At 47.2% G+C, this 25,938-nt stretch overlaps 2 protein-coding genes, 2 long non-coding RNA genes and 1 other non-coding gene across 8 annotated transcripts in view; 2 read left to right on the forward strand and 3 right to left on the reverse strand.

Annotated features, from left to right (window-relative positions):
- Inmt (indolethylamine N-methyltransferase) overlaps positions 1-4,186 on the reverse strand; it is a 7,017-nt gene extending 2,831 nt beyond the window's left edge. Inside the window, 2 exon segments of the mRNA XM_008827520.2 lie at positions 2,941-3,148; positions 4,033-4,186. Of these exon segments, the coding sequence (XP_008825742.2) occupies positions 2,941-3,148; positions 4,033-4,186 (362 nt within the window).
- A 2,409-nt stretch (positions 4,187-6,595) lies between these two features.
- Positions 6,596-20,738, reverse strand: LOC108490544. 3 transcript variants are annotated; one of them, XR_003848639.1, is made up of 6 exons: positions 20,598-20,738; positions 20,261-20,420; positions 19,769-19,988; positions 16,524-16,582; positions 7,797-9,742; positions 6,596-6,713 (listed from the first exon to the last, which is right to left on the reverse strand). It is a non-coding gene; the product is annotated as an uncharacterized LOC108490544 (long non-coding RNA). The 3 variants fall into 3 exon arrangements; XR_003848638.1 differs by lacking the exon at positions 19,769-19,988 and having other exon boundaries at positions 16,524-16,579; XR_001872318.2 differs by lacking the exon at positions 19,769-19,988.
- LOC115069363 lies at positions 6,647-13,665 on the forward strand. Its single transcript, XR_003848640.1, has 3 exons — positions 6,647-6,732; positions 10,713-10,852; positions 13,098-13,665. It is a non-coding gene; the product is annotated as an uncharacterized LOC115069363 (long non-coding RNA).
- Positions 19,596-19,760, reverse strand: LOC115069368. Its single transcript, XR_003848653.1, has one exon. It is a non-coding gene; the product is annotated as a U1 spliceosomal RNA (small nuclear RNA).
- Mindy4 (MINDY lysine 48 deubiquitinase 4) overlaps positions 20,419-25,938 on the forward strand; it is a 152,848-nt gene continuing 147,328 nt past the window's right edge. For both annotated transcript variants that reach the window (XM_008827521.3, XM_029560838.1), the window contains exon 1: positions 20,419-21,048. In XM_008827521.3, the coding sequence (XP_008825743.2) occupies positions 20,506-21,048 (543 nt within the window). In that variant the 5' untranslated portion in view covers positions 20,419-20,505. The remainder of the gene's footprint in view (positions 21,049-25,938) is intronic.

A 25,938-nucleotide genomic window follows, 5' to 3' on the forward strand; every position in this document is an offset into this window, starting at 1 on the left:
CCCCACGCCCACCCCCCAAAGAAATTTTTTTTTTTTTTTTTTTGGTCTTTTTGAGTCAGGGTCTCCCTGTAGCCCCAACTGGCCTAGAGCTCTCTATGTAGAACAGGCTGGCCTCAAACTCACAGAGATCTGCCTGACTCTGCCTCCCAAGTGCTGGGACTAAATGCATGTGCCACTACGCCTCACACTTTTTATTAATAAATTAATTTTGCCAGCTGTGGTGGCGCATGCCTTTAATTCTAATACTCAGGAGGCAGAAGCAGGGGCAGGCAGATCTCTGTGAGACTGAGGCCAGCCTGGTTTACAAAGTGAGTTCCAGGCCAGCTGGAGATACAAGGAAACACTATCTCAAAAACAAAAACAAAAACAAAAACAAAAACAAAAACAAAAACAAGATTAATTTTGACGTAGGGTCTCTTGGCCTAGAACTTATCAAAGAAGCAAAACTGGCTGCCCACAAGTCCTAGGAATCTGCCTGTCTCGGCCTCCTCAGTGCTGGGATTATAAGCATGAGTCACCATTTCATGCCTTACTTTTTTTTAAAAAACATGAGTTCTGGGGTTTGAACTCGGGTCCTTCTGCTTATAAGGCAAGCACCTTACCAACTGAGCTAACTCATCGGCTCCATTATTATTATTGTTGTTGTTGTTTATTTTCATTTTATATGTATAAATGTTTTACCTACATATATGTGTGTGTACCACATTTGTTGGCATCATTCCTGGTGCCCATAGAGGCCAGAAGAGGGCATTGGCTCCCTGGAATTGAGTTGTAATGGTTGAACCCAAGTCCTCTGCAAGAGTAGCCAGTGCTTGAGCCATCTCTCCATTCCTCCATTATTATTTTTTGACTTGAAAAAAATATATAACAAAATCTTCCCCTTTTTTTGAAATGGGATCTCTATATTCAGTCTGACTTGGAACTCACTCTGTAGCCAAGGCTGGCCTCAAACTCATGATCCTCCTGTCTCAGCCTCCTGAGTGCTGGAATTCACATGTGTGCTGTACTGGCTGGCACTTTTGAACACTCGTGTCCAGTTCTGCAATGTTAATTGGACTCATGATGATGTGTGACCATTGCCACTCTTTCCAAACCTTTCCCTCCACCTGAACTCAGCTGGGTGTGGTGGTACATACCCATAATCTCAGCACTGGACTACATAGTGAATTCCTATCTAAAACAAAAACCCAACCAGAAATTGAACTTATTAAACAGTGACTTCCCACCAGCCCCTCCCAGCTCCTGGTGAGCACCTGTCTGCTTTCTGTGTGTGGGTTTGCCTGCTGGGAATAGCTGTGACATGGAACCCTGTAGCACTCCTCCTTCTTGGTGTGGCTTGTTTCCAGTACAGTGGCCTCCAGGTTTGTCCATGTTGGGGCTCCCTGCTTCTGCAAATGTGTTCTTTCCTTGGCTTCCTGGGGGAGTCTCATGCTCATGGTTCTTATTCTCCCTGTCTCCCTCTGCAGCCCCTCCAGATCTCTACTTGCAACACAGGCCTCCTCCTGTTACACACGCTATGTAAAGGTCTCAGCCACCCACTGATGGCTCCCAGAGTTCCTTCTCCAGCCCCGCAGTCGCCACTGAGTTCCCACAGGCATACCCAGTCACTCTCACATGGCTATATCACCCGGAAGCTCCATCCACAGCACCCCAGTTGTACCTGCCACATGAACTCCTCCCTTCTCCCTCCTTCCAACAGAAGATGGCTCTACCCCTCCTGCGGCTCTGGCTGTGAAACCTGGGATCACCCTTGACTCTACGTTCCTTCACATCTAAACCACTAGCCAATGGCTAACCAGCCCCGCAGCATCAGTCCAGACTCCAGCATCCTCCCAGCCCCTCCACTGCTTCTGCTGGTTAGAGTCACTGCTAGGAAGGGCTCTGCCACCAGGTCAGCCAGGGTTCCTAGGCTCTCAACCTGCTGCACTGAGCTGACACCAACCGTATTCTCCTCACTCACATACAAGTCTGCTGGCCTTTGTCCATGCTGCTCGCTCCACTGGCATGGTCTTTCCTCACCTCTCCACGCCCTCTCTCCCTCACTTCAACCATAGGAGGTTCAGCTCCTTCTGGGAGCTGTCATGTCTCCATTTTCCCTGGACCAGCACCTTGTCCTTCTGCCCCACCCCCCAAGCCTCTCCTCTCACTTCACGTTACCTTCGTCTCTTATCTACAGGGTGACTGTTGCCTTTCCCTCTGGAACAGGCGATCCACAGGGTGTGACTTCCTCCCCGTGGTTGTGTGTGCTTTTCAACTCATGGGAAGTATGAATGAAGCTGGAGTTCACTCCGAGGTTCCTGAAGTTTGTGGCCCTCTCACCCTAACCCATTCAGGTTGTCCTAGACTGTAACAAAGTCAGTCCCTCTTTCCATGTTGGGGTAGAAACTTTGAGTTCTGTTTTCATACTGCTCTGAGAAGAGCTAAAGTCCCCTCTGCAAGTCAAGGCCTTGGTCTCTCCAACTGTGGGTGCTGGGTTAGAATCGTTGACCCCAGGGGCTCCCATTGAGGCATACACCCTCTGAGCTCCCAGGTGGTGTTTGTCTCTAGGGTTGAGACAAGTGTGGGGCCTACCCTACAGCCTGTCTTTCAATGATGAGTAGGTCCCCCAAGATCAAAGGAAAAGCTGAATCAGTTTCCAGAGGAAAGGGGTAGTGGCATGGGGCAGTGCAGGGCGTGTTTCCTGGAGGACGGCAGATGGAAGGAAGCTGGTACCACTGCTGGGATGGGTGTGCACAGAGAAGGGAAGAGCAGTGGCAGGCAATCTCAGGCACCTCCAGGACTGCAGGTGGACTGACACAGGAGGAGGGCTTATTGGCTATGAGGGACAGGTGGGCCAAGAGAAAAATGAGAGGGTTGTGGGCCCCTGTGCTCTCCCAGTCATGGAGAGGTCTTGTCTGAGAAGGATGAAGCAGGAGGGTGACATGGAGTGCCTGTAGGTGCCTGTCTCCCTCCAGTGCACACACATACTGCATGGCAGGGGACTAGTCATGGGCCCCTGGGTCATTATTCAGCCATTTCTGTAGCTCTTGCAGGTCCTTGGAAGTGTAGTCTGTGGCAATGATCTCTTGGAAAGCTTCACGTGCGGAAAGCAACTGGTAGACAGTGGGGCTTGAGCCAATGTTGATCAGGAGGTCACCCCCCATGCCTCCTGTAGAGACAGCACAGGCAGGTCTGGGCACCCACACCCTGCTGAGGTGGATAAGAATCCCAAGCCTCATTAGGATGTGATAGTGAAGGGCAGACACTTCCTGCCTTTGGGCTGTCTGTGGGCTGTGTGCAGAAGGGCCTGGAGTGACACTGGAGGCAGGGGGCAGCTGGCACCAAAACCTCCCTGCTTCCTCCAGGGTGCTAGTGGGAGCCTGGGAGGCAGTCGCGTGTGAGAAAGCAAGGGTACCATTATAGTGGGTCCTCAGTCCTGCTCTTTCCATCCTCCAGTCTCCCTTGATACCCACTGTCTGCCTGTCAAAAACCAGTGCCAGCTCTAAGCCTGTCCCTTCTCAGAGCACGGAATTTCCCTTTCTCTGTATTCCGAGGTTTCCTGGCATAGAGCCTTAGTCTCTCCTGGGATGTAGTAGAAAAAGTGAGTGAGTGAGTGAGTGAATGAGTCAGTGAGTGAGCGAGCGAGCGTGTGTGTTTATGCTTGTGTGTGAAAGAATTTTCATCAGATTTCCAGAGAGATTCATAGTCCAGGAAAGGTTACAGAACCCTCTGAAAGGCCTCTAGCAGAAGAGGTGAACAGAGTAGCCGCGGCACTCACATTTGTTATTTTACCTTCCCCCAGCATGGGCCTCGGGGGGCCCCACAGATCTGGGTACACCCCGCCCATTTTACAGATGAAGCAGCTTAGGCTGTTCATTGCCTTAAGCCAAGTTCCTCGTCTCTGGGGCATGGCTCCATTGGATGTGGCCACACTGCCACCTTCAGGCCCTGTGGGATGCCAGGGTGGTCACCCCTGCAACATCTGTGTGTGCAGATGGCAGCTCTTCCCACGGACACAGCTCCAGCCCTTTCCTACATGGGCCTGTCACTCACCTTTCCAGAAGGTCTGGAAGAGTTTCTCCAGGTTAAACTTTAGGATTTTGTTTTCAGCCACGGTGCCTGAGTCAAACGCATAGTAGGTGGTCAGATAATCCTTGGGGTTGACTTTTTCATAGTCCTCACCTCCTGTGAGCAGTTTACCCTCCATCTTGATCAGCTGTGTGCACACTTCCAGGCTGTAGTGAGTCCACCCCTTCCCACCAGGCCTTTCATAATGCCCTGGGTGGACCTCCCCTACCAGGGAGGAGCCAGGACCCTCGAAGATGAAGCTAGGGTGCTGGTGTTCTGACCACTTGATCTTTAAGTATTGAAACATGGGAGTGTCACAGCACCACTAGTGCTGGCCTGTGGATGTTCTGAACCCCAGTTCCTAGGGTTGTTTTGAGTGAAGGTGTTGCCAGGCTTGTACCAGCAGAGGGAGAGAATTACAGAAAACTAGAGAAAGAGACAAGGAAAGAACAGGGTCTGTGGTAACTCAGAAATGCTTCATTCTTGGGGTTGAGAGTGGAGGGCAGAGATATAGCTCAGTGGCAGAAGGCTCGCCAACACGTGCAAGGCCCTGAGCCAACATGTGCAAGGTCTGGGCTTCATCGGCAGAAGGCAAACAAACAGAGCAAATGCCAGAGCAGAAAGGCTCCCTGGGGTGGGGAAGCAAGATCAGAGATGGTTAAAATTTCTGCACTAGAGTCAGTGAACTTCCCTTGGAAACAGTTGCCTTGAATTGAGTTAATCATTCCTCATTGCCTTTAATTTCATTTATTCACTCATTAATGTTATCTTTGTGATTGACTCAGGAATAAACTTAGGCAGCTCCTTCCCAAATCACCAGGCCATGTTGACCAAGCCCTGTATTTGGACAAACTACTAAAAAATGTTAGCGTATATGGGAAGGAGGCATCATAACATCACAGAGTTCTGTGTGCTTGCACACACAGGCACATGTGTGGACATGTGTATGCCCCCATGAGTACAGGCCGAATTAGAAACATGGGCAGGATCAGTGTGGTTTAGTACTATTGCCACCATGGGGAAAGTGGACAGAGAGGGCATAGATTCATGGTCACACGCTGCAGGGGACTCTGTAATGATTGCAAAATAAAAGGCTTTATGTGGAAAAAAAAGCCAAAAAAAAAAAAAAAAAAAAAAACAGCTCTCAGAGACACCCCAATATTCTTATACCAAGGGCACTGCTCCATCTCTTTCCACAAGTCTAAAGAGTGAGAGCCTGCATGCTTTGCCAGAGGGTAGACCTAGGGGTTACAGATGTCTGAAAATCAACTTTGAGGAAGATACTGTGGGCAAAGTCCCTGACACTTACCATCTGCTCACTATGTGACAGGAGTCTCCTGTCATCTTCATAGCAACCTGCAAGGCTGGTCCCCCTTAGCAACAAGGAAGGAAGGTACACTGTAATGCCCAAGGTGGCTCTGGTGGTGACAGTGAGCTCCAGATTCACATTCAAGGCCCTGTGCCCAAAGCTGGAACACAGACCCACCCCACACCTCACCCTCTGCTCATCAGCCTGAGTCCTCCTCCATACTCTCTGTCCTTCAGTCCTGTGGCTCACATACTTGCTCATGGGCCCAGTTATCACTTGGGGGACCTGGTGACGCAGATCCTGTCTCTGGGATTCTGCTCCCCCACCATATCTCAGACACCATCCTTTAAGTAGGCAAGGTGAACTGTGCCACCCAAAATGGAAGATGTTCACTTACTGCCAGTCTTTCCAGTACAAGGAAAACATCTGCACAGAATCAGAACTCATGCCCAGCTTTCATTATCATCAACCCAAAGAGAAAGGATTGGGTCCAGCCTGCCAGCGCCATCCTGCAGGTTTGGACTTGCCAGACTCTATAGTTATGGGAGCCAAGTCCTTAAAACAAATTTCTTTCTATGCATACTTCCTCTTGGATTTGTTCATCTGGAAAGCCCAGACCAACACAGTGCCTCTGGTTAGCACTGTCCCTTTATTACACACCCCTCTGAATTATGTTATTTGAGTATGGCAGTTTCCTGCCTACTCAGAAGCCCTTGTCCCAGTCCTGCCCCTTGGAAGCCTTAGTGAGTGACCGCTGGGTGATCCTGCCTCTGTAGAAGCCACAGGTTGCTGGGCTATACAGTGTCAGAACTGTTTGTTTTTATAAAGCCAAGTAAAACATTCCTGTCCTTCCCGCTTCAAGGGCAGGAGGCCTGAACCTCCAGTGTGACCGATGCATTTCTGCTTGGAGTATGGACAAGTCAGTGCCATTTCCTGGCCAAAGAAGAAGGGAGATTTTTTTCTGTGGAAGATTTTACAACCCACTCCCCTTTTCCAGAGAAGGGCACTGAGGCCCAGGGTAGACTCGGCCGGGTCCCATGGCAAGCCGGTGGCCAGCAAGCCAGGCTCCTCCTGTTTCATGGCTGGCTTCCATCATCCTCATTTACGGGGTTGAAGAGTGAATCTCTGACCTCCAGATGCTTGTACAGTGCTGTTGACTCAGCTACCCAGCTTTGTCCCCAGGTTTCAGCTTTGATCTGAGCCCACTGCCCGGCCTGCAGAGAGCCACTGGACCCCAGTGACTGCCAGGGGAACAGATGAGGGCATCTCTAGTCACTCAAGTCCATTACACCTGTGATCCATGGAAGTGGCTTGGGGCTTTATGGCACATGCAGCTGGGGACACCCAGCTCTGGCACCTGTGGAGATTGCACACAGGTAAGAGTTGCACCTGAGGCAGGGCATTAGCTGCCCCTGAGGGACACCAGTCCTCCACAGAGGAAGTAGGACTAGTGAGTCTGCAGCTGCCACTGGCCTGGCTCTTGGGTCAGAGGAGTTTCAGGTGTGGCTCAGGAACTTTTGCATTCTTAAAGGGAAAGCTCAGGGAGTACCAGCATGGAAGGAACACAGGGACCATGTGGAAACTCTGCAGGGATCTACTTTGGAGCTCCAAGTAAGCACTGCTAAGCTCTAGGCAGGGCAGGCAGGGTCCCCATAGAGGGCTGCTTCACAGGCAAGGGGTACCCAGGGGCTCCAGGGGGCTGCTGGCCCTAAGTAGAACCATGAAGTTCTACTTAGAGTGTTTGTAGGAACCTGAAGGGGACAGGGGAAATGGGTGCTGGGGGCCTTGGTCTCCAAAGGCCCGGGGCTCGGGACATGGTTAGGAGGAGCCAGCACCTGCAGTCCCCAACTGCTCTCCATGAGCCGCTGAATGGTCATGTGGATGCAGAAGGCTCTTTGGTCACCTCCAAGCCTAGCTCCCTTCTGCAGCCCAAGAAAGCAGAGGGCAAACAGCAAGGGTGGCAGCCTTGGGATCCTACTGCTTCCCAAATGTAGGATGGTACTGTTGGCTGGGGTGGGGAGCTATGGGGTGGGCAGGGAGAAGCAAATTCCTGTTGGGAAAATGTTGAGCACCAGTTGGATTGTCAGACACAGATTATGATCCTCTGGATTTGCTCTGAGTCTTCCAGCATTGCATTTTAAGTCCTGTGTTCACACACCCCCTGTAGTTACTCCATCCACCCAATGTTTCATAACTGCCCAGGCCCTACTCGGAGTTCTCTATTCTTCTTGGGGATCAAGGGAAGGGGATGGACATGAAATCAGCATGAAAGTTTGCTAGAGTCACTCTGGTACACTCCTCTGGGCCATTTTCCTGTTCCTGCTGGGAAAAATGAGGCCTAATTGGGGAAGAGCCTGTCCCAGGTTACAAAGACTATCTCAGCACTGCAAAGCTTTGTGGATGCTGAGGTCACTCGTGGTATGGGGGAAGGGTCACCCACCTGGGATCACAGTGGATAGATCAGTCCTTTCCCAGCCAACATGCATAGTCCCTGAGCCTTGTCTTTCAGGTGGCTTCTGGTAGGCGAGGCAGAAGCTCAGGTGTGATGCCAGCCTAGGCCACTTGTGGGTTGGTTGCTGCTGATCACCCTACTGGCTGGAGTGTACCTGTTACAGCCTCACTTCTGAGCAGCCTGTCCTTTCCGCCAAAGCCAGTGCCAACTGGAGACAACAGTCACACTGCACCTCTCGTCCTGCATGGTAGGGAGGTCTGTGTCCTCTCTGTGGCTCTAAAGCAGGGGTGGGGAGAAGAAGGGGAAGGAGGAAGAGGAGGAGTGGAGTATCCTGGATCCTGGCCTTAACCTTAAGCAGCTCTTGCACAGACTTCAGAGCTACGACACCACACTTCCACCCCTGGGCTTAGTTTCATGGTGGCCTGAAAGGGGTCCAGGTCTCCAGCCTGGAGGGCTGGCCAGAGGCCTGCTATACTCTTGCTCGTCCAGGTTTCCTGATGGCTTGGAAATGGATAGCTTTGTGTTTGGCTTATTTCACTCTGTATAATGTTCCTGAGATTCATCTGTGTTGTACTGTGTGTGAGCACTGTCTTCCTTTTTAAGGCTGAGTAATATTCCATTAAATGAATATATGGTGTCTATTTAGTTTGCTCATTCACTCATTGGTGGGCATGGGTTATTTCTGCATTCTTAGTATTGTGGCTAATGTTCCTCTGAAGTTAGCTGATTTAAAAATGTATAAAACTCATTTTATTTTCTCAATGACATTATTTTACATTGCTGTTTTATAGATGAGTGTGGCAGGTGAGGAGGGATTCTGCTGACACATGCCCTATTGCTGGCCCCTTTGCCTGAGCACCTTGGTGACTGATGGCTTCCTTCATCCTCCTTCCTGAGAACAGGGACCCACTGCAGCCTCACAGAGCCTCAAACATCCCACATTAACCCATGTTCCTTAGTTCTTCAAAGGCCCAAGTGAGGACACACAGCTGTTTAACACAAGCATTTTAGCTTGCTTGCCTAGAAAGGAAAGGATCAAGAGTTGGCTGTTTTGGTTCTGTCAGCTTGAATCAGCAAACAAAGCCATGGAGATTCTCCCAGAGGACATCGTCCCCTCACCTGCCCAGAAGTAGGATTAGGACTTAAAGGTATAGAAGTGACATAGGTGGGTCCTAGCTGGGGGAGGTACATCACTGGACACACTTTTGAATGTTATGCCTGTCTCTAATCTCTTCCTCTCTCTGGCTTCCTGTCCACTATGAAGTAAGCAGCCTCTGACACATACTCCTACCACCATCATGTCCTGCCTCACCTCAGGCCCAGAACCAACAGAGCCAAGGACTATGGCTGGAACCTTTGAGTCTGAGCTAAAATAAACCCATCCATCCCTGCTTAAATTGCTTCTGTGAGGCTATTCCTTGACAGTTTCATGCGTGTATAGCATTCTGATTATACTCACCCAGCCCTGTCCTGTCCCCCTCCCATCTGCATCACCCCCCCACCTTTTGCAAGTCCTCCTCTTCTTTTCATGTCATTTTGTTTCTGTTTTGAGACCAACTGAGTTTAACCAGGGTCATCCACATATGCAATGGCTAACTACTGAAGACAATGACTCCCTTCCTCCAGCATCATTCAGCACTCAGTAGTTCCCCTGGGCAGACCCCAAGAGTCCTTCCCTATCCGTGGCTGAGTGTTGCCAGGCCCAGGCTCATGCATGCTGTGAGTTCTTGATTGCAGAGGTCACATCATATCCAGAAGGTAGCATTTCTCATCCCTTCTTCCCATCATCAGACTCTTACACTCTTTCCCCTTTCTCTGATGTTCTCTGAGCCTTTAGGGGATGATGTAGATGTTCGGTTTAGAGTTGAGCACTCAACACTCTCCTAATCTCAGCACTGTAAACAGCCAAGAGTCTCTGAATTCACTGCCATTTGCTGCAAAACAAAAACAAAACCCTTCTCTGATGATGGCTGAAGGCAACATTTGTCTATGGATAGAAACATAAACATGAAGACAGTTTTGCACCATGGATATTTAGCAAAACAGCAGTAGTAGGCTCCCCACTAGGGCCTATGACTTCATCAGTCATGGGCTTTTCATCAGGTTTACAGTACCAGACTCATATGAATTCTCTCTCTTGTGGAGTGGGCCTCAAATCCAAGCAGAAAGTGGTTGGTTACCCCATAGCAATCATGCCACCATTGCACTGTGGGCACATCTTGTCTGTCAGGTCAGTGTTGTAACACATAAGGTTCTGTGAGGCATTTTTTGTTTTTGTATTTTCACAGTGATGCAAAAGCAACATAGTGGTGATGATCAATTCAGAGGTATCTTACAGAGAGACACCATGAGGCTATCTACTAGTTTATACCTATCTACTAGTTTTTGCACCTATTGATTATTATTCCTTGAGTGAATGGTTATTATTATTCTGGTTGCCAAATGGTGATTTGTCAGTTACATCATCTTTTCTGTATTTATTGGCTGATATTCTAAAGTAAGGAGGAGGTTTTTCTTTCTCTTTATTTACTTTTCTCTATAAACATGCATTGAGACACCCATTTATTCAGCAGGTTATGATTTATCACTCTCTGGATTGACCTTGATATGCAGATATGACCAGTAGTTATTTTTACTTATCCTCATGATTTTTTGCATTTCCTTAGTAAATTTATCTTGTTTGGAATTTCTGTCACTCTTAAATTTAACTCTCAGCCATATAAACAGGCTGGGGTGGGGGAAGAAAAGCATGGGGCTTATGGGCTGTTTTCTTCAGCTTGGGTCCCAGAGGCCTAGCCTTTGCCTGCTAGAGACAGTGATAGTTCATAAAGCAATTACCCCTCCACCAGAGTTGAACTGGGGATGAATGAACTGGTCTTGCTCCAAATGTTATTGTCTTTACAGATGGTTCTATCCAGGAATGCTGAAAGGAAACAAAGCCTATGAAAATCCTAACGTACTTTCTTGAGTCTGAAAACAGATTACAACCTATGGGAAACTTTAGGAAAATGAACTAGAAGAAAACTCCATGACCATCAGCTCAGGTATGTGAAGCTTGAACATTCTGACCACTCTTAGGAAAGGGGTTCCACTAGAACCACTGGACAAGAGACGTATATTTGTGCAGATCAGGAGACTAAGAAGTTGGAAAGCTGAGTCTCCCCAGGACACTCCTTGTGCTAGGGGCCGCGTAGGGAAAGGTTCATGCAGCAGGTTGGAGTCAATGGAGAAGATGGCTGGTAGTGAATAGATAAAACCTAATATGGATGCTAACTAAAAAAAGGTTTCTCTCTTGCCTTTATCCTGTCTTCCTTTGAGTCTTAGATGTCACGAAGTAGCCAAACAGTACTGTTCCATTCAGCTAAGAGCTGTTGAGTTACAGCAGCATCAAGCAAACTAGGACAGTGAAGCAGCTGGTCACACTGTGTTTGCAGTCAGAAAGCAGAGAGCAGAAAGGAAGTGGGTCCAGGATTAAAATCTCAAGGCCCACCCTTAGTGATCTACTTCATTATACAAAGCTCCACCTCCTAAAGGGGTCATAACCTTCCAAACTAATACCAACATCTGGGGACCAAGTATTTGAACACAGGAACCTATGGGGGGCATTTCACATTCAAACCACAATAGTCCACTCTGGCCCCCATAGGTTTGTAGTCATAATGAAAAATGCTTTCACCCCAACTTCAAAAGTTCCTATTGTCTTTAACGGTCCCAACACTGTTCAAAAGTCCAAAATCTCTTCTGAGACTCAAGGAAATCTGTTAAATGTGAGTCCCTAAAAAAAGTACATACTACCACTATACAATGGCACAGAGTAAACATTCTTATTCCAAAAGGGGAGGAATGGGTGATCATAAGGAAAGATTGGAACCGAGGAAACCCAAAACCCAACAAGGCAAGAAACAAAACAAAACAAAACAACTCCCCCCACCCCAATTCCTGAAGCTCCATTTCTGGCATGTAAGACTCATGCTGTAATCATCTGGGCTCCAAAGGGCCTGAGGAGCCCATCACTCCAACTCTGCTGCCTGCAGCATACATATCAGCTCCCTTGGACTGGCTTCACTCTGATCATACAGCTTTCCTCAGCAGACATCCCAATGTTTGGCATCTATATTGCAACATAAGCTTCTTTCCTTACAGGGACTCTGACTCTGCCACACATGACCTCAGTAGCTTTCAGGAACCTTGGTGCAAGTCTCTATGACTCCCTTACTCTTGGGCATATCTCATGCCTGTAATACACATGGAGAATGCTGCCAAGTTTTGCTCACAATGTCATCTGACCTCCTTGGACCAGAGGTACATCAGCTTTTGTGTGCAAGATGGCTGAGCAGGTGCACCAACTACTTTTTGTCACTGTGAAAAATATCATGATCAAAATCAACCTATAAAAAGAAAGGTTAATTTTGGCTTATGGTTCCAGAGGGAGAGTCCACAATTGTAGGGATGGCATGGCAGCAGAAGGCCAGAGCAGGAAGCTGAATGATCACATTTTGTCAATCAGGAGACTCAGAGTGAACTAGAAGCAGGGAGACGCTATGACCTCTTGAAGCCTGTCCTCAGTAGCATGCTTCCTCCAGTAAGACTGCGCCTCCTAAAGGTTCCATAACCTCTCCAAACAGTGCTACCAGCTGAGAACCAAGTGCTCAGAAGCTCAGCCTATGGAGCACATTTTTCATTTACCACCATAGCAGGTAAAGTTGCTTGCTGTAAAACCTGGTGACCTAAATTCAATCCTGAGGACCCACATCTTAGAAGGAGAGAATCAACTCCCAAAAATTGTTCTCTGACTTCCATAAGCATGTTGTCGCATAATAGCCACTTCACATACAAAATAAACAATAAATGAATAAATAATAAAATGTAATAAAAATTTTAAATGTCTGGGGAAGATGTCTCAGTGGGTAAAGATGCTTGCCACCAAGCCTGATGACCTGAGTCCAATCCCTAGGACCCAAATGGTAGAAGGAGAGAATGGACTCCTACAAGTTTTCCTTTGATCGCCACACATGTGCCATGGCACACATTCATTTGTACACACACATGCACACACACCAAATAAATAAAGAGTAAATAAATAAAAATAAATAAGTGTAAAAATATTTACAACCATTCCCAAGAACTTTTGCACTTAAATCCTTTGAGCTAGTGTACAGTAGGCCCTCTCTATTCCACTCTGGCATACCTATCAAACCTCCTCCTCGGGGAAACTGTCCTCTTCAGAGTTTGCTAGAAACCTGCTAAGGGAGCATACTGATAGCATCTTTCTCCCACCCCTCATACTAGATCATAAACATGAAACCTGAGGACCAGGACCTCCTCGGGGGGCCACCAGGACAAACGCCATTCCTTCAACTTTCCTGGAAGAGACACTTCAAATTATCCTCAGTACTCCCAATGAAAGATTGCAGTCCTATATGCAACTGTCTCTACATGCGCCAATATCTCCACTAAATTATCCAAAAGACCAAGTTCTTAACCACTGGCCAATCACACACTATATCTGTGAGCCTAGAGGTGACCTCGGCTCCTTTTCAAATGCCTGAGAGAGCAGGAGAAGCCTATGATTCTACCACAAAAGAGCTTCAGCTCACTTATCAGTTTATTCACAGATCAGGCTAACTCTAGCCAGGGAAAAATATCTTCAAGAAAATATCCAGGATCATATCCTTGAGGAACTCACCTTGAATTTAGAAACTGCTAGCTATGATTGACGATGGCATTTTCAGCAATTGTTTGTTTTTGGCTTCTCTTGCACCTCCCCAAAGAAGTCATAATCTTTTTAGTTTGTTTGAGACAGAGTCTCCCCACCAGCTGGCTTGGAACTCAATATGTAAATCAGGCTGGCCTCCATCTCACAGAGATCTCACTGCCTCTGCTTCCTGAGTGCTGGGATTGAAGGCATGCACCACCACACCTGGCCTAATCTCAAATCAGAATATGAGAACCTGTATATTTCTTGCTGGGTGAAATAATTTCTTTTGCTCAGGCTAAGACTATTGCCATGTTCATCCTCTGGTTTGACTTTTTTCTTCTATTCATTCTCCTGAAATCCTCCTCTCCTTATTTCTCCTACCCATTCCATCATGAAACTACCTAAAAGGACATCCAGCCACTAAATAAACAAAGGATGTTAGTTATAGAAACTATTGTATCTGTGACCCTCCATCCTCAACTATGGATCTCATCCACATCCAGTAAAACTTTTAGACTGGATTATCATCAATGTCACCTTTCACATTAAGATTTCATATTAAGATTTTAATATAAAAATCCAAATATGGGACTGGAAAGATGGTTCAGTGGTTAAGAATACTTGCTATTTCTCCAGAGGACCCACATGATGTCTAACAACCATCATAAGATGAACTCCATAAGACCCGAAATCCTCTTCTGGCCTCTGTGGGGTATTGCACACATGGTGCACTTACATAGTGCAGGCAAAACACTCATACACATAAAATAAAAATAATAAATAAAATATTGAAAATTCAATTCTTCACTGTCTTTGGTAAATCCTTACTAAATTCTGGACCAATATACTCCAGATTAATATTAACCCAATCAGCTCCCATTTGTACAAAAGCCTCCTACTCTGGACCTTCCAAATGTTCCATAAAGAATTCAATTGCTCCCTCAAAAGTTCCCTTAAATCCTGAAACAATCTCCAATCTATAAACAATCTCCAATCTAGATGATCAAGACCAGGACACCTATCTTTACAAACCCAACAATTTAATCTTCTACTATAACTCTGCTGAATCTGGAACAAGATAAGCAAAATTGACCCATAGCTAACTAAATACATGACCTATTTTTATGATAGCTTCTTTTTCCAACCAAGAACCAGTAGCTAAGACTACTAACTAAGAAATACCATAGAGTTGGGGTGCACACAGGCCCATGGGATCCCAGGTGCCTGGTGTTGGTAGCCCTGGGTGTGAGGCAGGGTTTAGTCATGCACTGGCCTACAGAGTCTCAGTCATCACATGGGAGAGGGTGAATGGACTGGCAGCCTGGTGGTGAGGCGGGTTTTGGTGCACACAGGCTCACCAGACCCCAGACACTAAACAGTAGATTCAGTGGACTTGGCCCAGTGGTCTGAGGGTGAGGTAGGATTTAGGTCACATAAGTCTGCAGGATTCAAAGTGTCAAGCAGCCCTGGTCCAGACATGAATTTGGGCATGCATACACCCACAGATCTCCAGGCACCAAGTAGTGGATGGGTACAGCTCAGGGCTGAGACAAGTTTTCTATGCGCACGGGCCACTGCCAACCCAGACTACTATATACCCAGTAAAACTCATATTGAATGAGAAAAACTTTCCATGACAAAAACAGACCTAAGGAATTTAGTATCACTAAGATAGCTCTATAGAGGACACTGAAAAGAATATTTTGGCATGAAGATGAACAAAACTAAGAGGTCATAGGGGACAAATAAAAGTACTAGAAATGCCAGGTGTGCTGGTACACTCCTTTTATATCAGAACTTAGGAGGCAGACACAGGCACATCTCTGTGAGAACAAAGCCTACCTGGTCTATATAGGAGTTCCAGGACAGGAAAACCCTGTCTCAAAACACAACACAAACAAAATACCAGGACAGTTAAGCAGTGAGGAATAGGATAGCACCACAAAGCCAACAAAGTGGCAATTACTAAAGCACACCTTTCAATAGTAACTGAACATCAACGCTCCCAATTTCCCAATAAAAAACACAGGCTAACAGGTAGGTTTAGAAGAGAGAATCTAGCTTTTTTGCTACTTCCAAAACAACAACAACAACAACAACAACAAAAAAAAAAAAAAAAACACCTAAAAAAGGAGGTCTTGAGATTGGGAGGGAGATCTGATTGGAGGGTCCGAGGGAGAGTTGGAAGGAAGAGTGAGGGGGCGGGATATGATCAAGCACTTTAGGGTAAAGGGTGTGGAAAAAGGTATTTCAAGCTAATGGAACCAGAAAACAAGCAGACAGATACTTATTCTAATACTGGACAAACAGACTTCAAAACTAGATATCTATCAACTGATGAATGGATAATAAAAGTATGGGACATTACACAATGGAATATTACTCAGCTGTTAAGAAAAACAAAATAATGAAATTCACAGGTAAATGAGTGGCACTGGAAACAATCATCCTGAGTGAGGTAATCCAGACCTAGGAAGACCAATGCCACATATTCTTTCTCCTAAGGAGATGCTAGCTTTGAATCTTTAGATATGTTTCAACCAGAAAATCCATTGAGGCCAGGAAACTAGTAAGGAGCCATGGGGGATGGGAAGATAGAATGCAGTGATATAAAGGGGAAAGGGGGAATAATGGAGTAGCTTGGGTTAAATGGGGTGGGGAATGGGAGAGCAGGGCACAGGAGGGAGTATGAGGAGGGATGATAACACTAAAGGCTTTTTGAAGACGTCAAATGGAAACTTACTGTTACAGAAGCTTCTATTACAGAAGTTTAAATGGAGTTAACCTATAATGGGGCAAGGGGGCAAGGCCCCTTCCAGACAGGCTGGCAAATAAACAGTCCAATGCCAGGAATGGATTCCCTCTTTTGAAGTTGTTCTAGGTCCCACAGACCCTCAAACAAACCTGGCTATTGCCAGTGCTCTCGGTTGTCTGCCAGAACTTGATGGCAAGACCCTATTGCTAAAGATACTACACACATGAACTGTAGAACAAAGAGAAATCACACTGGTACTGACCTTGAAGCTTCATCTCTACTGGATAGCTTTCATAGTGCTGGAAGGTGTTATGTATGCTGCTGGAAGAGAAAAGTAATCGTCAGCCTTCCCTAGCTGCGAACCCTGTGAGTCTCAATAACAGCTGGCCCGGCAAGGTGAGCCCACTGGTACAATACTGACATGAATGTTGTGGGAGTAACCAAGCACTTTTTGATTGGCTTTAAGGTCCACTTCACAAGATGGAGTCTATACCTGGCACTGTTATCAGGGCCAAGAACATGTGGCTAAATAGATGGGAAGTCATAGGGGAGAAACTATTGCCCTTATTCTGCTAAATGGACATAGTATTAAATGAACTCCTAATTATTGTTATACCCATAGACTAATGCATCTCTCAATTCTCACCAGAGATGATTCTTCTTGAACCAGATGGTGATTAATATAGACCCACAACTGGTCAATGTGCAGAGGATAGGAGACTATGATGCGCTCAGCCCTAAATGAGACACCTATATCACACCTTTTTCTCCTATGGTTCAAGGATCATTGCAGAAGAAGGGATAGAAAGATCATAAGAGCTAGAGATGGTGGATGACTATAAGGAAATTATTTTCCATACAACAGAGCAGTTGCACATATGAATTCATAGCAATTGTAACAGCACACAAAAGATCTTTGCAAGCTCAAATCAGACAAAAATCCCACCATGTGTGGGGGCAGGGGAAGTGGGCAAGAAGTTCCAAGCCTAGTTGAGGAACTACTGGCAATTGAGAGCTGGGGGGGGGGGGGGGAAGGAGGGAGGGAGGGAGGGAGGGAGAGAGAGAGAGGGTCAGTCAGTTAGTTTTCTTTAGGGGTATGATGCTAGGTAGGTTGACCAGGTTCCAGGGGGATGAACCCACCCCAAAAGGTGGGTTTTTGCGAACACAAATCAGACTCAGGAGGCCTTTCAGAAAAAGATTAGAGGACATGAAGTCAGAGAGGGAAAGGAAGTAAGTGGGGTGCAGATGGAGGACGGAATCTGAATATGATCGAAATACATTGTGTGAAATTCTCAAAGAATCAGTGTAAGTGGTTTTTTGTTTGTTTTATGTCTTTTTGAGACAGGATCTTCCTGTAGCTCCAGCGGGCCTGGAACTTGCTATGGAGACCAGGCTGGCCTCCATCTCACAGAGATCCACCTGCCTCTGCCTCCTGAGTGCTGAGAATAAGAGTATCACCATACCAGCTCTCTCTCTTTCTCTCTGTCTCTCTCTCTGTCTCTCTCTCTCTCTCGCTCTCTCTCTCTCTCTCTCTATATATATATATATATAATTTTTAAAGACTATAAAGAGGAAAGAATGAGAAAATACCTTATGGGCGTAGCATGGCTGCTACAACCAAAAACTCACACCGGCTGCTATGGTCTGCATTGACAAGACTGGGTTTGTCAACATTCAGGTCATGAATCGGGGAGGGACTCATGGACCCTCACCCCTCCCTGGGGAACTACTGGCCTTTGAAGGATAATAGAGGAGGGAGAGTCAGTATTTTTAGTGATGACCTGTAGATAGCTCCACACCCATATGCATGGGGATGGTAGGTGGCTCTGGCTAAATTCAATTGGTTACAAAACAAAACCAAAATGACCCGAAAGCAGGAGGAGGGTCTGTGAAAGGAGGGGGTTGATGGAGGTAGGAGAGGGGTGAGTGTAATCTGAATGCATTATATACATGGATGAAACTGTCAAGGAACAAGTTTAATTAAAAAAAGAAATTCCATAGAGAAGAGGACAGCTCATCCTGGGAAGCCCTATCAGAGGTTTTTATTGCCCATGCAGGGTCTTAATCCTGCCGTAACGCACTCTGGCAGTTACAGCCCTAGATGGACTTTACCCTCTATGCACAAACTGTTTTCTTCTGCCCTGTGCACAGATAAGGATGCTGCTCCTCTGGCCTTGCTTTGGGCCACTCTCTTGAGTCTACATCCTCTGTGGAATGGACCATTTTATGTCTCCCTACTGCCGGGTAGGGACTCTGCACAGCAGTTCACCTGTTCACTACCTGATTTTATTTTCTTGGCATCCCTGTCCAAGTTTCCCTTTCACTTAATTTTCAAGGAAAATTAATCCATGACCCCAAATGACAACCAGTTTCTCAGTATTCTTTTTAGGGGTTCTCACTGGTTTGGGACTTGGTACTAGGAGTATATTTCACTCAGTCTAACCAAGAGAACGCTCCCTATTCATAAGTCAACAGATCAGAATTTGTTTCCCTGGTACAATGATGCAAAGACAGCTGAACTCTGTGATGATGTTATTTCAAAATAGACTGGCTCCAGATTTACTAACAGCCAACAAAGGCAGGGTCTGTACAATGTAACAAGAAGAATGCTGTTTCTATGTCGTTGAACCTGTACAGGTACTAGGAAGTCCAGGTAACACCATAAAATATAAAAGGGGTTTCTGGTAAGACGACTAGAAAATCATAGGCTTACAGCTAAGAAAAGAGGAAGGCCTTAATAAAATGTTAATTATGTTAGAATCCTTGATTCTCAGCTGGCTAGAGATTTCAACCAGATTTCTGGGTAAGAGGTTCCTTTTCCTTCTCATATTTCCATAAAAATTTCTGTCTTTCTATTTGGCCTCACATGGACCCTCTCAGATGTACACATAGAGTACAAGGCTGTCCCATCTTATCTTTCAGGGCCTGCAGGGCCTGTGAGTCCCCACCCCATCTCCAGGCTCACGTTGGTGGCCATGTGAATGCAGCCCAGGTGCAGAGATTGGGAGGTGGCTGACATGACAGGCCCACAAGGGAGAGTGTGTTTCTCATGCTTCCTGGATGGTGGCCTGGGAGGGAACCTTTTTTTAATTTTAATTTTTTATTTTATGTGTATGCATGCATTGCTTGCAGGTAGGTAAGTGCACCCATGTCGTGCAATGCCTGCAGAGAACAGAAGAGGCTGTCGGATCCCCTGGAACTGGGGTTACAGACAGTTGTTAGCTGCCATGTGGGTGCTGGGATTCAAACCCGGGTCTTCTGCAGGAACAACGAGTGTTCTTGACTGCTGAGCCATCTCTCCAGCCCCCAGAGTACATATTTAAATATAGAAAACCAGGGGAAAGTGTGAATGCAGTCCCCCACTACCACAAATTATCTAGTTGAGTTTCCTGCATTTGGGGAAATCACAGGGGTCAGCACATCCCAAAGTGCAATGGATGTGCCTCGCCCTGGGAAAACCACCTTCCTGATCATGGTGTTTCCCCTACCAGGTAAGTATATTCTGACCTCTGGAAGTGGTGGCCAGATAGCTAGGAAATTCTGAAGGTCAAGTCATCAGAAGGACTTTCATGATGTCCTGCTAATTCTGCTGAGCCAGACTTGTTGCAATTCAGCAGATCCATGTTCCCCTTCTCTCTGGCCCCAGACTATGGTGTGTTCTCTGATGAGCTGCCCTCAAGAGCCTTGAGTTGGAAGGGTCCATTCAGTCAGTGTCCTTCCCAGAGTACTGTGGAAGAGACCAGGCCTTCATAAAACTCCTGCCCCTCAGCAGCAGGCCTCACCTCCTTGTTCCATGCCCCAGCACACACCTGATGCTCCCTGTTGCCAGAACCAAACAGGAAATCAGACAGCATTTAGGGCTGCAGCATCTCCCTGTGTTAGTCACAAAAACACAGGAGTCCACTGACTACCAGCTGGACAGAGCCACGGCTCTGCATAGATACACATGCAGCCCCCCACCCCCATTCACATGGCTACTATGTTAATCCTGAACTTTACCGGGATCACTGATAATCACAGCTGTTTCCTAGTCGCCTTGATTCCAGACTTCTTGCTCCTCTTCAGTCCATAGTCAAAAGAGCCATTTGTCAGAAGCCCTGTCAAAACCAGTTAGATCTTGTCTCTTCTCTGCCTTAAGTTTTCCAAAGGATGCCCAGTTCTGAGGAGACAGAGATTAAGGTGGAACCCAAGTGACTGGCAAAGACCTGGGCTCCACCAACCTCCCAGTCCTTCCCAGTTCTTAGATGGTAACAAACACTGCCCTCTGGAATCTCAATGTCTTCTTTAAAGAACGGGTCAATAATAACCACCTTGGCAGAATTAAAGGTGTGGTTACCGTTATGAAGCCCCTGGTGCTCAAGAACAGTGTTCTTATAGGAACACAGATGCTGAGGAGGAGGAAGTCTTTGTCTTTCCAGCACTCCAGAATGAGAGTTCTGGCGAACCGCGGGATGAGCGCTCCTCATTGTTTATCTAGAATAATGGACCCTCGGATCCGACCAGGCACGGGACCATCTGCTCTCGGCTGCCCATGGTCCTCTGAGGCGGAGCCCCGGCAGAGGCAGCTGGGAGGACGCTCCTCCCTCCCCGCCCGAGGACGTTCCTCCCTCCTCGCCTCCCTCGGGGAGCCCAGGCAAGAGGAGGAGTTTTCCTGGGCTCTGCAGCTTCCGTCGCCACGGCAACGGCGCCATACTGGGCCCAACGGACTCTGGAGCAGCGGCGGCATGGACACCCTGTACGTGGAGGAGGTGGCCACCTCCCTGGTTAGGGAGTTCCTCAGCAGGAAGGTAAGAGCCATCGAAGTCCAGGAGGCTGCCCCGAGCTACGGTAGCGGGCGTTGCAGCACCTCACATTCCACGCCGCAGCCGGCCTCCGAGGTCCCCGGAGCATGCCTTTCCGGGGACGGGGAAACTACATTTCCCAAGAGCCAGCACGCGCTTCCTCTCGGCCTGGCCAGTCCAGTGCTGGCCGCTTTCCCCGGGCACCCAGTGTCACCATAGAGGGCAAGGTGGGCCTGGGTGTCCAGTGCAGAGCCCAGGCTTCCCAGCCTAGCTGCCAGCCCCCAGGATGTTCATCCGCAGGACATGCGACCTGTCCCTAGGAAAGAACTTCCCTCAAAGTTCTGGGCACTCAAGCCTGTTAGTCACTTTAATGGAAATTGCGTCTTTTGCATGAATTTTTGTAGGAGAATTAATGTAAGTTCTCCTACTGTCTTGTCCCTGGAGAGTTTTCAGAGTGTTTACAAATTAGGAGGACCTGAGTGCTCCCATGGTGACCTGGGAAAGGAAGGAGCTTCATGGGTCGGAGGTGTTAGGAGCATTGGTGTATATTCCACATGCAGTGGCTGAGAGCTGTGCACGGTGGGGTCTGTGCTTCCGTGTGATGTGCTGTTGGGCCTGACGGAGGGGCACGAATTTGAGATGAAAACACACACACACAGATTTGAGTGGAACAAAGGGGAAAGATTTTGGAGTTAGATGATGAAGGTTTAAATATGTTACTAGTTTTCAGTGTGAGTTTGAGCACATTGCTACCTCAATCTTATCTTCAACATAGGAAAATTTAAGATCCACTCATGGCAGATGTAGAGGGAGGGATAGTACTATATAGGCATCTCTGAAAATGCCTGTGTGCTTTTTATAATTTATTTTTACCTTGAAAAGTTTTAATGGTTTTGACTTGATTGGGTCTGCATTGACCGTCTATCCCCGAGTTGTGGGTTTGAGCTGGATATATCAGTGACATGTGCTGGGACTACTGGCATTGTGTAAGTCAGGGCACTAGATTTAGAAGTGTTAGGGAAGTCTTCCTTTCTTTTTAAAAAAATCATTTTATTTATTATTTTTATTTGATATGTATGCGTATATGTATTGCTTGCATGTGTTTAAGTGTACCTATGTGGTGCAGTGCCCTTTGAAGTCAGAAGAAGGCATCAGATCTGTTGGAACTGGAGTTACAGATGGTTGTTAGCCACCATGTCGAGGCTGGGAATCGAACCTGGGTCCTTTGCAAGAGCGGCCAGTGCTCTTAACAGCTGGGCCATCTCACCAGCCCTTTCTTGAGTGCAAGTCAACTGAGAGTCTTCACTGACATCTTGGGTGCCCCACAGCTTGCCCTCATCTTACCTTCCCACTTTTGCTTCTAGCTTTCCCCTCATGTTTCCCTTAACTTACTTAGTCCCCTTCAAGGCTGTTTCTTCTCAGGTTTTTCTGGGCTTACTCCTGCAGGACTGGACCTGGACTCATCTCAACTGTTTGCTTGTTACTTATATTACAGCTATTACACCTGCCTGTCTCACCTCCTAGACAGGGCTACCAAGATGATCTCAACCAGGCAACATCTCAGTCTACCTGCCTGTCTGCCTCTTCCTCCCATGTTTTTATTTAAGAGATGGATGAGGTATCTTCAGAAACTTATAAAGTCACAGAACTGGCACTGCAGGCTAGGGCAACTGTTTATTTTTGTGGTGGTGGTAGTTGAATGTGGTCCTGAGACAGGGTCATATTTATATAACCCAGGTTCTTTTCAAACTCTATGTAGCCCAGGCTGGGTACAAACTCATGATCCTCCTGCCTGTGCCTCCTGTATATTAGAATTACAGGTGTGTACCTTCATGTCTGGTTGCACTTACTTTTCTTATTGCCTCTGCTCTGGGGCAGAGACCCTATGATCTCCATAGGACTATGTTCAAGCAGGTACCTGGCAGTCACAACCATCAGTTCCCACCCTGTTGCTAAGCTCGCTTTCCCAAATCCTTATAACCACCTTGAAAGATAGGTATATTTACAGTATGCCTTTTCATTCAAGAGTGTTGTGAGACCAGGAGGCAAAGAAACTCACCCAGGATGAGCAGGCCAGGCTGTGTCACCTCCGTGCCCTGAACCCTCTCCCAGCATCCCCATCATTGGACCACAGGCTGTGCATTACTTGGTTGTCATTCAGACCTGCCTGCCATCTGCATCTCCCACAGTCTACCCTCCATAGGGCATTTATTATTACGCCAACATCATAATCACCTGAACAAACAGACTCTTAAATTAAACTTTTAAGAGTGGGCCCACATTTGGGGGACACTAGTTCCCCTAGCTGTCTATTAGAATCGTCTGTTTCCCTGAACTGTGCCTATGGTTCTGTCTTGTCCCCTCACCCTGTGCCAATGGAGCTGTCTCTGGAACCCTCTTTCTCCCATGGTTTTCCCCATCAGGCCATACCCATAATTTATTCAAAATGGTTTCTCCAGCTTCCCTGGGGAAGTACAAGTTCAAGTCTGACTCCACCCTTAATCTTCACGGACCATCTGGTCTTTTCATCCCTGTTTTACATTCATCCAAGGTCACACATCCTTTCCTCCCTCCAATTTCCAGTGGGTGGGTGCGCTACTTATCATGTATATCCACGTTTATTCATAATCCTTTTAGGGTGGAGTACCAAATTGAGGTTGCTAAGGAGACACCCTGGTCATCAGACCCAAAAGTACATTAGTCCAGATTATGTCCATTAATAAAAGTCATTTCTCCACCTCCAGCCACAGGGGCCTCCTAGAACTCATTGTGGTCTCCTGGTGATGTCAAGGTCCACAGAAGTGACTTTTCTGGTGACCAAGCATCCTGGGTCTTTGGCTTCTCTCCTATAGTGACATGACCTCTACCTGACATCTGCTACTTTTTGACATGGTCATTCCTGTCCTCACAGTCCATCATCTTAGTTCCAAGTATCCCATCTGTCCTCATTTCTAGATCATTCCCCTTCTTAGACCCAAACTGTTCTACAGCTACATTTTATGGTCCTTGCCAAGCTTTCACAGTCCCCATCCTAACGTGACCCCCTCACTTCTTCTCTTTCCTTCATTATAATTTCATGCTTTAACTTGCTTGACTCTCTTGGCCTTCTGTCTATTACACTCCTCAGATGGGATACAATTCAAGTTGGCCTGCTCCAGGCCTGCTCTACAGAGCTGAACAGAATTGGACAAAGATACTTTCACGTTGATGACTTCATCTTAAACTATAACTACTTAGGCTATGGTACCTCGGGGTGCTGGTCTGCTGTTTGGCTCTCTTTAGCCTGTTTCCATCTCAAATGCTGTATGATCTTTCCACATCGCCTTTTGTTTTTATCCAGTTTTCCTGAGAAGACAGAGACAGTCAGGAGGCTCCCCACCCTCAAGCAAGCCTTCCCCATCTGAGCCCCTCCTCCACAAATCCTCATGCTCCAGGACATGACCCGCTGTCACTGTTGCACTCCCCTGCTCTGCACATGTCCGCTTCTGTCAGCATCCTGTCAGCTCTGCGCTACTGTGGGACCCTAGCTTGATCCCCAATCCCCTCTGTCCTCTGGTCTTCTCCCTTTTTTAACAAAACCTCATAAAAGAGCTGTGTATACTTCAGTACTCACTCTGTTCCCCACTGCCTTACATTCATCCCAGTCAGGCTTTTGTCCAAAGTCCATGAAGCCCACTCTTTCCAGGTCACCATTGGTCTCTAATTTGTACTCCTGACACTTCTGTTGTTGTTGGAGATAGGGTCTCACTATGTAGCCCTGACTGCCCTTGAACTCACAGCGATCCGCCTGCCTCTGCCTCCTGAGTGCTGGGATTAAAGGTGTGTGCCACCATGTCTGCCTTCCTCCTCTTTCTTATTCTAACATGTTTGCTCCTAGACCACCTGCTCTGGGCTTTCCTCCTCCTTCCCTGGTGGCTCTTACACAGGGTCTTTGCTGGGTGCACCTCCTTTCTCTGACCTGTGCTGTGTAGCCCCTGGGCTCCTCCCCATTCATTCTTGAAATGTCACCTGGGTTCTGATGCTGTCTGCTTTGAGACAGTTCGCTATGCTGACCTCTCTCTGAACTCCTGACTTGCTCCTACCTGTGTGATAGGTAGTGCCTCTTCTTCCTCCTTAGCATTTCAGCACACCTTGGCTAGTCTTTCTGCTCATGTTTCCAACTCCAAATGCGTGGATTTTTCCCTCTGCACCAGCCAGGTCTCCATCCCTGAGTGCCAGCTGGGTGCTTAGAGTTAGTACAGGCCCTATAGGGTAGGGGCTCATCTCCTTGGGTGCTCCTCCCATCCAGCCCATTAGCCACCTTCTGGCTTTACCATCAGAGCATAGCCTTCCTAAGACATCTGTGGTTACTGCTCCGCTCCAGGCTACCCCTAGGTTCCATGTTGACTGTGCTTTGCCCAGTAGCTTCCTCAATAGTTCCTGTTTAATACTTTGCCCCTATATATGTTTGTTTTCATTCTAACAGCTAAGTCTTCCAGCCTCCCATGTTCTTTTTTTTCTGTAGCCACAATCCCCCTGCCAACTTCACAAAAGCCAACATGGCCCTCTCAGGCTCTGGGTGACGTGTGTGTGTGTGCGTGTGCGTGTGTGTATGTATGTGTGTATGTGTTGTATGTATATGTTTATGTGTATTTGTGTGTACATGTGTGGAGGCCCAAGGTCGACCTCAGGTGTCTTACTTGATCACCCCCCACCTTATGTATTGAGGAGGGTCTCCAACTTGAACCCAGATCTAGGTCATTCAGCTAATGTAGCTAGCTGGCTTGTCCTGGGGATCCAAGGTCTCTGCTCCCTAAGCACTGGGATTACAGGAGGACCTCCACACCTGCCTGGTATTTATGTGGGTACTGAGGATCTGAACTGCAAGCTTTCATACTTGAGTGGGAAACATTTTAC

The sequence above is a fragment of the Nannospalax galili genome, unplaced genomic scaffold, assembly GCF_000622305.1.
Source record: "Nannospalax galili isolate Female #2095 unplaced genomic scaffold, S.galili_v1.0 scaffold132, whole genome shotgun sequence".
NCBI classification, from domain to species: Eukaryota; Metazoa; Chordata; class Mammalia; order Rodentia; family Spalacidae; genus Nannospalax; species Nannospalax galili.